At 43.8% G+C, this 12,706-nt stretch overlaps 1 protein-coding gene across 8 annotated transcripts in view; it reads right to left on the bottom strand.

Moving 5' to 3' along the window:
* LOC105486805 (cilia and flagella associated protein 61) overlaps positions 1-12,706 on the bottom strand; it is a 290,537-nt gene that overhangs the window by 50,441 nt on the left and 227,390 nt on the right. For 7 of the 8 annotated variants that reach the window (XM_011749866.2, XM_011749862.2, XM_011749864.2 and 4 more), the window contains one exon: positions 6,499-6,704. In XM_011749866.2, the coding sequence (XP_011748168.2) occupies positions 6,499-6,704 (206 nt within the window). Of the gene's footprint in view, positions 1-4,657; positions 5,252-6,498; positions 6,705-12,706 lie in introns of those variants that run through there. The other variant, XM_011749868.2, reaches the window with a different exon arrangement.

Raw genomic sequence — 12,706 nt, 5'->3', positions numbered from 1 at the left:
TGGGCGTGTGAGTGTACATTATGAGTGCTGTGAGTGTGCATGAGTGTGTGCACACGTGTGAGTGTGCATGAGTGGGGCCTGTGGGGGCATAAATGCTTTTAAGGGGAAGATTGGGAAAAGGAAGATTTTTAGTAACATATTTGTGTGACTTTAAATGCTGGTTGGTTCAGAAAGCAACAAATGATATAAAATTGGCTCTATTCTTTTTCCAAAGTAGTAAATCAATCAACTGATCAAATTCTCTCTCTCTCTCTCTCACACACACACACACACACACAAAGCACGCACACATACAGAGTCACCAATGGATTAGTTCTCTCACTCTATTCGGTGCCAATGGTTTGTATTGGCACTCAGAGGTAAAAACAAAGAATAAAATATAGGTGGAATCCAAGCCAGCCTGGGCCGCAGACCCTTCGCTTACTGTGGTCCCGTGACAGCTGTCTGCCTGTGCATCATGGCGGCTGACGGCTCGGCCGCCACCTCGTGTCCCCATATGGTTCCAAGTGAGCCCCTCGCAGGCAGCCAGGGTCTGCCCGGGAGGCCTCGGCTACCACAGCAACATCTGACCCGCAGGGCTGCCACCGTTCCCATTGGCACAGCTAGTGCCTGCGCTGTTTTGGTCCTCGATGGAGTGAGAACAGATAGGGGAAAGTGGAGAAGAGGGATCCAACGGATCTCTCTGAGTGTGGGGAGGAACTGATACTGAAGTCATGCCTGACTTGCAGAACAACAATGCAGCTGGTTAACCGTCAGCCCTCCCGGCAGCAGCGAGCACTGAGGAAGGTGCCCCAGCCGTGGTGGATGGAAGTGCGCAAATGAAATGTGCCTGGTCTGAACAAGAGAGGTTGCTGATGCTGCCAAGGTCAGGAAAACAATGGGTAATCATATCGCGGCCAAAATCAGCTCAACCATTCACCCTGCTTGGAAAGAGCCTCGCCAGTCGATCTGACAACAGACAGGGCAGGAGTGCTGGTCCAAAAATTAGCACTAGGACCTGGCAGCGTTTCATGGCACTTGAAAAGAATGTGGCCGCAGCTGCATGTACCCGCTAACACCCGCCTGGAGTGACTGACAAGGCACAGCGGTGCTCTCAGAACCTCACTTAGAAATGACTGGCGGCCATCTTCCCGTCCCTGCTCCTTTCTGAAAGATGTCCACTGGCCCCTCCTGATAGCCGGTGTCACCCCGTCTTGCCATCCCAAACACTCGTCACAAATCAAATTAACTTTTGAAATTGTTACTCTTGTCAGTTAACAGCGGCACCCCCTGTAATAGTCTCAAACTCACCAAGTCTGTTTCAGAATCACCTTCTATTTAGGGAGAAACAAAACAGGTAGGGCTTTGAATATGGTCAAATGCGAAAACTTTTTTTTTTCCCAGAAAGTCTTAGCATATCATTCCCCACCAACCAAAATCTTTCTGTAACAAACAACTGATTCTCCCCTAACTCAAATATTTTGGGTAAGGTTTACCACAACCATAAAATCCTATATATAAGTGAAGGAGCAAATGAATTCATTTTAAAAATACTTGTGGTTTTCATTATTTAAAATAAGTATTGGAGCCAAGCCTACAAGGAGGAGGGAAAGCTCCTGATTTTAAATTTTGATACTTATCAAAATGTAGGTTATATTTGAAAGCATTAGGAAGACATCCTTACACGTAAAAGGTTTCAGGGACTAAGTACTCTTTCTGAAAAATAAAAATAAAAATCCATTCATGATAAGAACGCTTAGAAAACCAGTAATCAAAAGGAACTTTCTTAATCTGATAAAGGACATCTATAAAAATATACATATGGCAACTATTGCACACTTAATTTTGAACCCTTTCCCTTTCAGATTAAGAATGGGGCAAGGGCACCATCCCTCACTACTCCTACTTAACTTTTTATTTTTATTTTTAGTTTTGAGACACAAATTCACTCTGTTGCCCAGGCTGGAGTGCAGTGGAGCCATCTCGGCTCACTGCAACCTCCGCCTCCCAGGTTCAAGTGATTCTCATGCCTCAACCTCTCAGACAGCTGGGATTACAAGTGTGAGCCACTACGCCTGGCTAATTTTCATATTTTTAGTAGAGACGGGGTTTCCCCATGTTGGCCAGGCTGGTCTCGAACTCCTGATCTCAGGTGGTTTGCATGCCTAGGCCTCCCAAAGTGCTGGGATTATAGGTGTGAGCTACCTCACCCCGCCAATCTTTTAATTACAAATCTTAGCCAGTGCAGTAAAGCAAGAAAGGAAATAAATATTATAAAAGTTGGAAAAGAAGAAACAAAGCTGTCACTATTTGCAGATGATATAATTTTTCTACTTGGAAAATCTAAAAATCTACAGGTAAATTATTCAAAACTTTCAGAATACAGAACCATACTAAAGTTAGTTCATCTCTATACACAAGCATCAATTCATAAAAAATGACATTTATAACAGAAAGAACAATATAACACATCTTGGATCATACCCAACAAAAGTTGCACAAGCCATTCATGGATAAAATGATAAACCTTTATTGAAAGACATTAAAGAATACCTAAATTGAGAGCTATACTATGTTATAATATTGGACTCAATATCAAAGATGTTGATTCTTGCCTAATTGATCTAAGATTTAATGCATTTCCTATCAAATCCAATGGGGCTTTTCATGGATCCTGACAAGTTGATTATAAAACTATTAGAAGAATGAAAGGACAAAAATACCCAAGACGCTCTTGAAGAAGACAAGCATTCTATTAAAGTAAGAATATTGTTGACATCATAAAGAAAGTAAAAAGACAAGCCTCAACGTTGGTTAAAAATATATAACCAACACAAGTTTGTATCCCATTTGTTGATAAATAACTTCTGTGAATTAATAATGAGAAGACACCCCCGCTCCATGGACAAATATCATGAATTGGAATTTCACAGAAACTACCACAAATGGCCCATGAACAAATGAAAAGGCAGCTAACTGCATCATTAAGTGGGGAAAAGCGGATTAAAGCCTTAGGAGGATACCTCTGTATGCTACTAGACCGGCCAAATTTAAAAGTCTAACAGTACCAAGCCTTGGCAGATCTGTGGAGCAAGAGGTGCTCTCTCATTCACTGCTGGAGGAAATTTAAATAAATACAACAGTCATGTGTCACTCAACGACGGGAATAGGTCCTGAGAAACACATTGCTGGCAACCATCCTAGAGTGCACTTACACAAACGTAGACGGTCTAGTCTACTACTACACACCTGGCCTATATGCCCCGTTGCTCCTAGGTTACAAACTTGTACAGGTTTCTATACCGAATACTGTAGGCAATTGTAACTCCATAGTAAGTGTTTGTGTATCTAAACATAGAAAAGTGAAAATATGGCATGAAAGATTTTAAAAGGGTACACCTGTATAGGGTACTTCCCGTGAATGGAGCTTACAGGACTGGAAGTTGCTCTAGGGCAGTTAGTGAGCTAGTGGTGAGTGAGTGCGAAGGCCTAGGACATTACCATACAATACTGAAGATATTATAAACAGTACATTTAGTCTACACTAAATGTATAGAAACATGTTTCTCAATCTTTATTATTCTTTAATAATAAGTTAACCTTTGCTTACCCTTTTTACCTTATAATTTTATTTCGTTTCAACTTTTTGACTCTTTTATAATAATAACATTTAGATTAAAACACAAGCATGGCCAGGCACGGTGGCTCACCCCTGTAATCCCAGCACTTTGGGATGCTGAGGCGGGTGGATCACGAGGTCAGGAGATCGAGACCATCTTGGCTAACACAATGAAACTCTGTCTATACTAAAAATACAAAAAATTAGCCGGGCATGGTGGTGGGCACCTGTAGTCCCAGCTACTTGGGAGACTGAGGCAGGAGAATGGCGTGAACCTGGGAGGCGGAGCTTGCAGTAAGCCAAGATTACGCACTCCAGCCTGAGCGACAGAGTGAGACTCCATCTCAAAAAACAAACAAACAAATAACAACAACAACAACAAAACACAAGCACAAGGCCAGGCACGGTGGCTCACACCTGTAATCCCAGCATTTTGGGAGGCCAAGGTGGGTGGATCACCTGAGGCTGGGAATTCGAGACCAGCCTGGCCAACATGGTGAAACCCCGTCTGTACTAAAAATGCAAAAATAAACTGGGTGTGGTAGCACATGCCTGTAATCCCAGCTACTTGGGAGGTTGAGGTAGGAGAACTGCTTGAACCTGGGAGGCATAGGCTTCAGTGAGCCAAGATTATGCCACTGCACTCCAGCCTGGGCAACAGAGTGAGACTCCATCTCCAAAAAAAGAAGAAAAAAAAAGGAACCCCATAAGCACACTGTATAGCTATATGCAAATATTTCTCTATGTCCTTATTTACAAAATTTTTTATTTTATTTTTTACTGTTTAAACTTTTTGTTAAAAACCAAGACACAAACACACACATTAGCCTAGGCCTGCAGGGTCAGGATCATCAATATCACTGTCTTCCACCTCCGCCTCTTGTCCCACTGGAAGGGCTTCAGGGCAGTAACACACATGGAGCTGCCGTCTCCTGTGATAATAATGCCTTCTGAATACCCCCCGAAGGACCTGTCTGAGACTGTTTTAGAGTTAACTTTTTTTTTCATAAGTAGAAGGCATACACTCGAAAATAACGACAAAATGTATAGTATAGTAAATACATAAGCCAGTAACATGGTCATTTATTATCATCAGTGAGTATTCCGCACTGGACATAACTGTGTGCTATACTTTTATACCAACTGGGTAGCACAGTAAGTTTGTTGACCCAGCATCCCCACAAACACGTGAGTCATGCGTTGTGCTAGGTGACAGGAATGTGGCCCTTGGAGATGGAAATTTTTCAGCTTCATTAATATCTTATGGCACTACAATTATACGTGTGACCCACTGTTGACTGGAACGTCTTTATGTGGCACGTGACCATACTTGGGAAACATTTGGGCATCAACTAGTAAAGTTGAAGATATGCACGTCCTGTGACCCAGCGGTTCTAGGGCTAGGACATATCAGAGAGATTCTGCACATGAGGTACGTCCACAGTGTTCACAACGTCCACTTGTAAAGGCCTTGAACTGGAACCAGTGTAAATACAGTCAACAGGAAAAGCCATGACTGAATCGTGACCATTATATGATGGAATACCACACAGCAGGGAGAACAATCAAACCACAGCTACGGACATCATCTTGGATGCTTCTCACAAACACCGTGCTAAACAGAATGCTCGCTTTCTTTGGTAAGCCATAAACCTGAGTCAGAAGTAGGTACGGCAAATTAATATATTATTTAGGAAATCACATGTGTCTATGTACACGTCTTTAAAACAAGGGTTGACAAAGTATGACTAGGGGCAAATCCAGCCCAATGCCCATTTTGGTGAACGAAGCTTTCTTGGGACGCAGCTGTGTCCATTTGTTTACACATCATCATGGCTTCTTTCTCACTACCAGGGCTGGGCTGAGTACTTGCAACTGAGGCTATATCTGCCCCTTATAGAAGAAGTTCACTGATCCTTGCTTTATAGGCAACAGAGTGACAAACTCAAACTTCAGGACAGTGGCTACCTCCAAGAAGATGGGGGAGGGCTGTGATCAGAGAGGGACTTCCTAACTGCTAATGTAAGGAATTTATTTCTTAACATAGGCAGTGGGCCCATAGATTTCCAGTACTTTTAAGTGTCCATACATATTTCACATACTTTTTTGTTTGTATGATGCATTCTACAATTTAAAAAATTTTTAAGAGGCAAGAGAGATTGATGGCAATCCTGGCAGTTGCCTCTATGGGTGTTGAGAACACTGAAACTGCATGGTTTTCATTCCACATCGTCTCTGGTGCTGTCTCTGCATCGCTGTGCTTTGTGAATAGGGAGAGTCTCCTAACCTTGCTAAGCAGCAAGCTACATTCAGAAGTAGCTTTCCACTCAGAACTTCCATTCCTTCCTAATGGATAGGACGAAGTGTGTCTTAAGAGTTTGAAATGACAAAGGTTTCACTAACCGACCTGTCAGTGTGGGAATTCCCTTACCAATACGCTGGACAAATGGCCACCCTGAGCCTGCCTGAACACATGCCATGAGGAGGAAGGCTCGGGTCACAAACACCCTGTCCCATGATCATGGAGTCCCATTAGGATCAGACCCTTCCACATGCTGTTCCCAAATCGACCTCCTACAATTCTGACCACTGCTCTTAGCAGTCCTGTGTGGGAAGGGACTTGAATATCATCTCCTCCAAGCCTGTTCATGGTGGGCTTGGTTGCACCTGGGGTCCAGGCCCTGGTATGGCCATGGGGGCCATGTGTGGACACCTCCCGTGACTCTCTGCTCCCCAGTCCACATTAACATCAGGTGTTCTTCTTCAGAACGAAATCTGCCACTCAGCTTCTCTCCGGGATTCCTGTTTTGCTTTTGGATGCATCACAACACATGTCCCTCATTCACAAGACATTATATATATTTGTATTTTCCTGTAGTCAAATGCAATGTCCAACTTACCTATAGAGATCTGTGATCAGGTTTTCATCATACCGAGCACACAGGTTGTTGAGGAGTTGCTCGTGCTGGCCAAACAAGCGGATGTAGTTGGAGGTGGGGAAGGGCTCCCTAGAAAGGCATGTGATGGTTTCCACCATTTTATACTTGTTAATATGAATTCGGAAGTAAGTCCCATTTTTCGCATTGCCGGTTACTATTTCTAAACCCTGGAGGAGGGATGTGGACCAGAAAAACAACATTAGAAACATTTCTGGATTTTGGGAAGTTTATCATAGCAATTTATTTTTCAAATATAACAGACAGGTTATATCTTATCCCTCGCTGCAAATAACAGTAATAGATACTGACTAAACACGGCAGAAGGTAACAGTGTATCAGAAACCACATACTTGGACTCAGTGACTAAATGTTCCTCAGGATATTTTAAACTGTGATTGCCTTGTTCCGTGTTTCTAAACTAGTTGCTAGGTTACAACCAATCCTTTACTAACACTGCACACCCAGCTAATAAGTGGAACCGGGTTTCTTCTCTCCTCTGAGGTGTTTTAACATGGTTAAATTTCTTTGCTTTCACAGCATCATTTCGAGAAAAACCTCCTAGTCAAAACTGACCAGAAATCATGTCAGTTATTTTCAAAATTACTTGAACAAAAGAAAGAAATAAAAGGCCATGCCTGATGGCGGGGATTGGGCAGGGTCAGTCGTTTGAAAAGGTCTGTTTCCAGGAAGAAGGTTCAAGGCTATGGGAGATGCACATACACATTCTGCAGGTGGTTTTCTAGTTTATACATTGTTAAAGGTGTGGATTTGTGACTTTCTGCCCTGTAGAAACCAGCTCCAACTGCCACATGAGCCCAAGTGACAAGGATAGATGCTGCTCCAATTCCATGCCACAATGACTTTTTCTATTTCAGCGGCGGATGCCTCCCCGCTGGCTCAGGCTGTGGGAAGATTCTGTGGACAAACATGAGTTTTGTCGGGGTAGGGGGGACGGGAACTGAACTTTCCCTTTGGCCCTAGACTCTGACCTTAGTACATAGTAACGCTCAATAAATGTTCTTTGAGTGCATATAGATTTAAGCTTCTCTTCTGAACTTGAATGTGGCATTTAGAAATCCAAGGCAATTTGAACTGCCGGGATCCCAAACATTTACTTAGTCCTGGACATCACCTGGGGATTTTGTCTAAACAAGGACAGTTCAACTTTTAAATAAATACAGGCAACTGGTGGGTGTTTGGGTATCACACAGCAAAGCCCTGAGGGGACTCAGCCAACTGTAAAGGTACAAGGTGAGATATACAGGAGGCACGACAGGTGAGTTCTGGGCCACCCCCAGGTGTGTGTGTGTGAGAGGTTGGGCATTTGGGGGTGTGGGAGAAGCAAATGGGGTTGGGGGATGGTGTTTCAAGGGAGATGGAAGTGGTCCTTTGTTTATTGAAATGGATGGATAGATGGGAAATCTACCACCATAACAAAGTATTTAAAAAATCCGAACTTATTAAGATATTATCCAAAAAACAATGGCCTGCCCACAATGGAGGGCAATGCATTCAAAAAATTAGTGTTAAAATATATTTCATAACAGGGAGATATGTTCACAGTACATTTTATACTTTAGAAGTAGTTTACAAAAATGCACAGTACCATTTCATTTGTTTTGTATCAACATTTTCACAAAATGTTAATGGTCACTTTCTGTGGTTGGGAGACTGGGTAATTTTTATTGTTTATCCTTATAGTTATTTGACTATCTGCAGTTTCTAATTTTTAAAAAGTGATCATTACTTCTAAAATGAGGGAAAGTTATTTTTAAATACTCAGGCTGTGGCATGGCAAGGAACTAGATTTTTTGATGAACAAATTGAGGGAGGGAGGGAGGGAGGAAGGAAGGAAGGAAGGGAGAAAGGAAGGAAGGAAGGAGGGAGGAAGGAAGGAGGAAGGAAGGAAGGAGGGAGGGAGGGAGGGAAGGAGAAAAGGAAGGGAGAAAGAAAGGAAGGAAGGCAGGAAGGAGGGAAGGAAGGAGGGAGGGAGGAAGAAAGAAAAGAAGGAAGGCAGGCAGGAAGGAGGGAGGGATGAAGAAAGGAAAGAAGGAAGGAAAGAAGGAAGGAAGCAAAGAAGGAAGGGAAGGAAGGGAAGGAAGGAAGGAGGGAAGGAAGGGAAGGAGGGAAGGGATGAAGGAAGGAAGGAGGGAAGGGATGAAGGAAGGAAGGAGGGAGGGAGGAAGAAAGGAAGGAAGGAGGGAAGGAGGGAGGGAAGGAAGGGAAGGAAGGGAGAGAGGAAGGGAGGAAGGGAGGAAGGAAGGAGGGAGGGAAGGAGGAAGGGTAAGTAAAGAAGGAAGGGAGGAAGGAAGGAGGGAGGGAAGGAAGAAGAAAGGAAAGAAGGGAGGGAGGGAAGGAGGAAGGCAGGGAAGGAAGGATGGAGGAAAGGAGGAGGGAAGGAGGAAGGAAGGAAGTATGTAAAGAGGGTAGGGAGGAAGGGAAGGGAAGAAAGGAAGGAGGGAGGGAGGGAGGAAGGGAAGGCAGGAAGGCAGGAAGGCAAGAAGGAAGGAAGGAAGGAAGGAAGGAAGGAAGGAAGGAAGGAAGGAAGGAAGGAAGGAGGCCGACTCCAGGCAGGAGTTGGTGTGGAAGGGCAGGTTCCTCTGGAGAAGAGTTTGGAAAAAGCCAGGACTGAGCCTCTGGCTGCAGGGGCCTGGTCTCCTCTGCCCATCCCTTGCCCTCAGCTCCTGCCACAGGCATCTCTCTAGGCCTGGATGCCTCATGGGCTTTGCTCATTCCCGGGTGTTTCCTCAAGTCCTGACTTCACAGTCTGAGCAATGACTCACACCATTGCATGGGGTGGGGGTGGGGGCACTTGACCTCACAGAATAACCTCTGGTGTCAACTTTAACTGATGGCCCAGGATATTCGGCAGTATCTCAGAATTAAAATATATGTAGATATATAGACAGTGAAGAATGTAACCTCCACGTGTATTTCTAAATTAAACACAAGACTTGAAAGACCATTTGAGTTTGGAAACAGCAGCTTTAGGTTTGGCTTCTGGAACCCAGGGGTACATGTCCCCATCACAGTAAGGGATGATTGGTGGAAAAGCTGGAAAACTGCAGGTGAGTTCTGAGGAGGGGTGGCTCCTGCACCATGGCAGTAAGGCTGGCATCTGGGAGAGGAGGCACCACAGACTCTGGCACAGTTTTATCTGCTAGGCTTTCCCAAGCCTTCTCCTCCTTTTAGGTTTCATTGTTTGAAGTGTTTAAAAAAGGGGGCCCAGGTGTCAAGGGGGCACACCTTGACATCCACCCATGTGGTTAACAAATCTTGACTTTGCCAAGAGTCTCACTAAATCCCCCACCTTCAGCTTACAAGGACTTCTTTGTGTTTAGGAAGGCTGACTTGGATTCCACGTACGTGGCCAAGGCTCTGCACCTCAAGATGAGGGTCACAGTCACTTAGTTGGCAGTGACTTGACAAGCCCTCAAGGAGCCCTGCAGGCTGCAGGCTGACAGCAGTGAGAGTCTGAGCATCTTGTGCCCTTAAATGTCATCCTGTTCCTTGAGAGTCTATCCTCAGCATCATTTTTTAACGATTTTTTTGTTATGGACTTGTTGCATTTTTTTGGTCTTATTTTGAAATGTAAAGACTGCATTATCATCTTTTGGCCTCCTCCGTAAGTTTCGTCTGCATAATCCTAGCATACAGGGCCTTACAGAAATTACGGCTTAGAGTCCAGAAGCAGCTACGCTAGAGAAAGTGATGAGGAGGTTGCACTGATGGCTGATCTTAACTTTGGAAGGAACAGTGTCCATTGGAAGGAGATGTGGCACTACGTTAGCCTCACTGGAGGGTCCATCTGGGAACTGACAGTGCATCAAAATATGCTGTATTCATGTTAAATACGATTCACTCACACAGGGGTTTCTCAGACACAAATTACCCTTGTAGTGCAGGCCATTCCTATTCACAGTCGCTGACAGAACAGGACAACCCAGTGAAGCCCAGGACTCTTTCTGCAATTGCTCATAGGAAGCTGCTCCACTAAGTGCTGCCGTAGGGCACCTCCCAGCCCTGCCCACATGGTGCAGGGTTCTGGGGTCAGGACGATTACTTCACAACCTTCCAATTTGGTAGGGTATGTCTCGCGTCTTCCCCTATTTAAAGTATATGAGTACATTGTTTAAAAATTTGGATATTAAATTTAACATTTTGATGGAGTCACTGATTCTGATATGGTTTTTTTTCTTCTTTTTTTCCCTGAATACAATTATCCTTTGGAGTTCCTTTATGATTTTGACAAAGGTTGGAAAATGGCTCTGGAATTCATGCCAAATGGAAGACACAGGATTAATCAGACTTGGTGTTCAAGAAATCAAGTTCCCAGCTCTCATGATGAACACACAATTTTAAATTTGATGGTATCCAAGGCAGAATTTGTTGTGACAAATTTCTTTATTCCGTGGTATATACGCCAACAAAGCATGTGGACTGGAATCTGTAAATTAGTTTATTATGTAGACGACTTGGGGTCCCCTTTCTTCCTTTTGTCAGGTTACCTCTCAAAGAGCTCATGAATTACTACAGTATCTTCCGACTTAAATATTCCAATTAGTGAGCACTATAAAAATCTGATAAGATTTGTCTGTGCTACATCTAGTATATGAATAGTAATTCAATTTCTCTGGTGAAATATTGTTCAATGGGCTCCATTCTTGATCAATTGGCTATATTTAGGTGACTGCCTGACCATTTTGGCAACAATTTCACTTAATCAAATTAATTCCAACCCCAAAAGATTGCCATGGAGCCATCCTACAATTTTTTTTCTTGGATAATAAAATGGAAAAAAAAAATCTGTTTAGATCTTCTGTACTAATTAAAAAGGAGGCCCACCTGGCAAAATGGTTAATTAAAGTCAGGGGTCCTGTTCACATACTGTCATAGCACCAGCCAAAGAATCTATTTAAGTTGCACTCTTATTAAAACTCTCATTATCTAAAAACCCCTTTTGGCTCCTCCTCTGATTTTATTTAGAGAGAGCCAGTGGCTCATAAATAAACGATGCCGCATGTAGGAAATCATGCACTGTCCTTGAAGAATCTGGTTCTGGCTGGAACCAAGTCCAATATGTTCTAGCTCTTGTGCATATCAGACTCCAGTTATTTATCTGTGATGATCAAAGTGCTTAGCCTGTGAATACCCTGGGCTTTATCCTATTTACCTCATGCCCCACCTCACTGGTGGCAGGTTGTACTTTCCAAACATGGCCATGACAGTCTCCCCATCCCACACACTGTCCTGCAATATGACCTTGACACTGTCTGTCTTGAGAGATGGACTCTCTATCCCCCACCTCTTGAATCTTGGTGGTTGCTGTGACTGCTCCAACAGAGAGAGTGGGAGAAGTGAGGCTGTGTGACTTTTGAGGGTGGGTCATAGAAGACAATGCAGCTTCCAACTTGCTAGTACCAACACTTGCACTTGGAGCCCAGAGCCACCACGTGAGCAGTCTGGCTACTCTGAGGCCACCATACTGTGAGGAAGCCCAGGCACTTGAGGACAGCCCAGGTTGGGAGGCCGTGGTGAGCACTTCCGGTCCTTGAGTCATCCCAGCCCAGCTGAATAACAAGCCTTCAGATTTAGTAAATGAGCCTTCAGATGATCCGGACCATTGATCTAACCCTTTAGTCTTCCCATCTAAGGCTCTGGATAGTGTGAAGCAGAGACAAGCTGTGCCCACTGTGCCCTGTCCAAAGTCCTGACTCACAGGATCTGTGAGCAGGATTGAATGGCTGCTTCATGCCACTAAGTGTTTTTTATACAGCAATAGAAACTGGAACACTATTATGATCTTATGGTTTCCTGTATTATAAGAAAATTTTGCATCAGACCATGTGTACAGGACAACTAAAAGAATCTGGGAAAGGGCTAAGGGAAATAAGTTTTAAACATACAGCAGCTACCCTTTTCCTGGAAGAACTGGGTTTCATTATTTATCTGGAATAATGATTAAAACAGCCATCTTCATCACTTACTGGCGACCTGTTTTGTTCCAGACAATGTTACTTTATATATGCTCCCCAGCAATCCCAGAAATGCAGAGACGTTGAAGAACTTGTTCAAGGTTCATGGGAAGGAAATGGAATAGCTGAGATTGAGACTTCCTGAAGGGTGAAGAGCCCGTAGCCTGTGCCATTTGAGTAGGCCCCCATTTAAG

This window comes from Macaca nemestrina, chromosome 15, assembly GCF_043159975.1.
Source record: "Macaca nemestrina isolate mMacNem1 chromosome 15, mMacNem.hap1, whole genome shotgun sequence".
NCBI lineage: Eukaryota > Metazoa > Chordata > Mammalia > Primates > Cercopithecidae > Macaca > Macaca nemestrina.
This window is presented reverse-complemented; position numbering and strand designations above follow the sequence as displayed.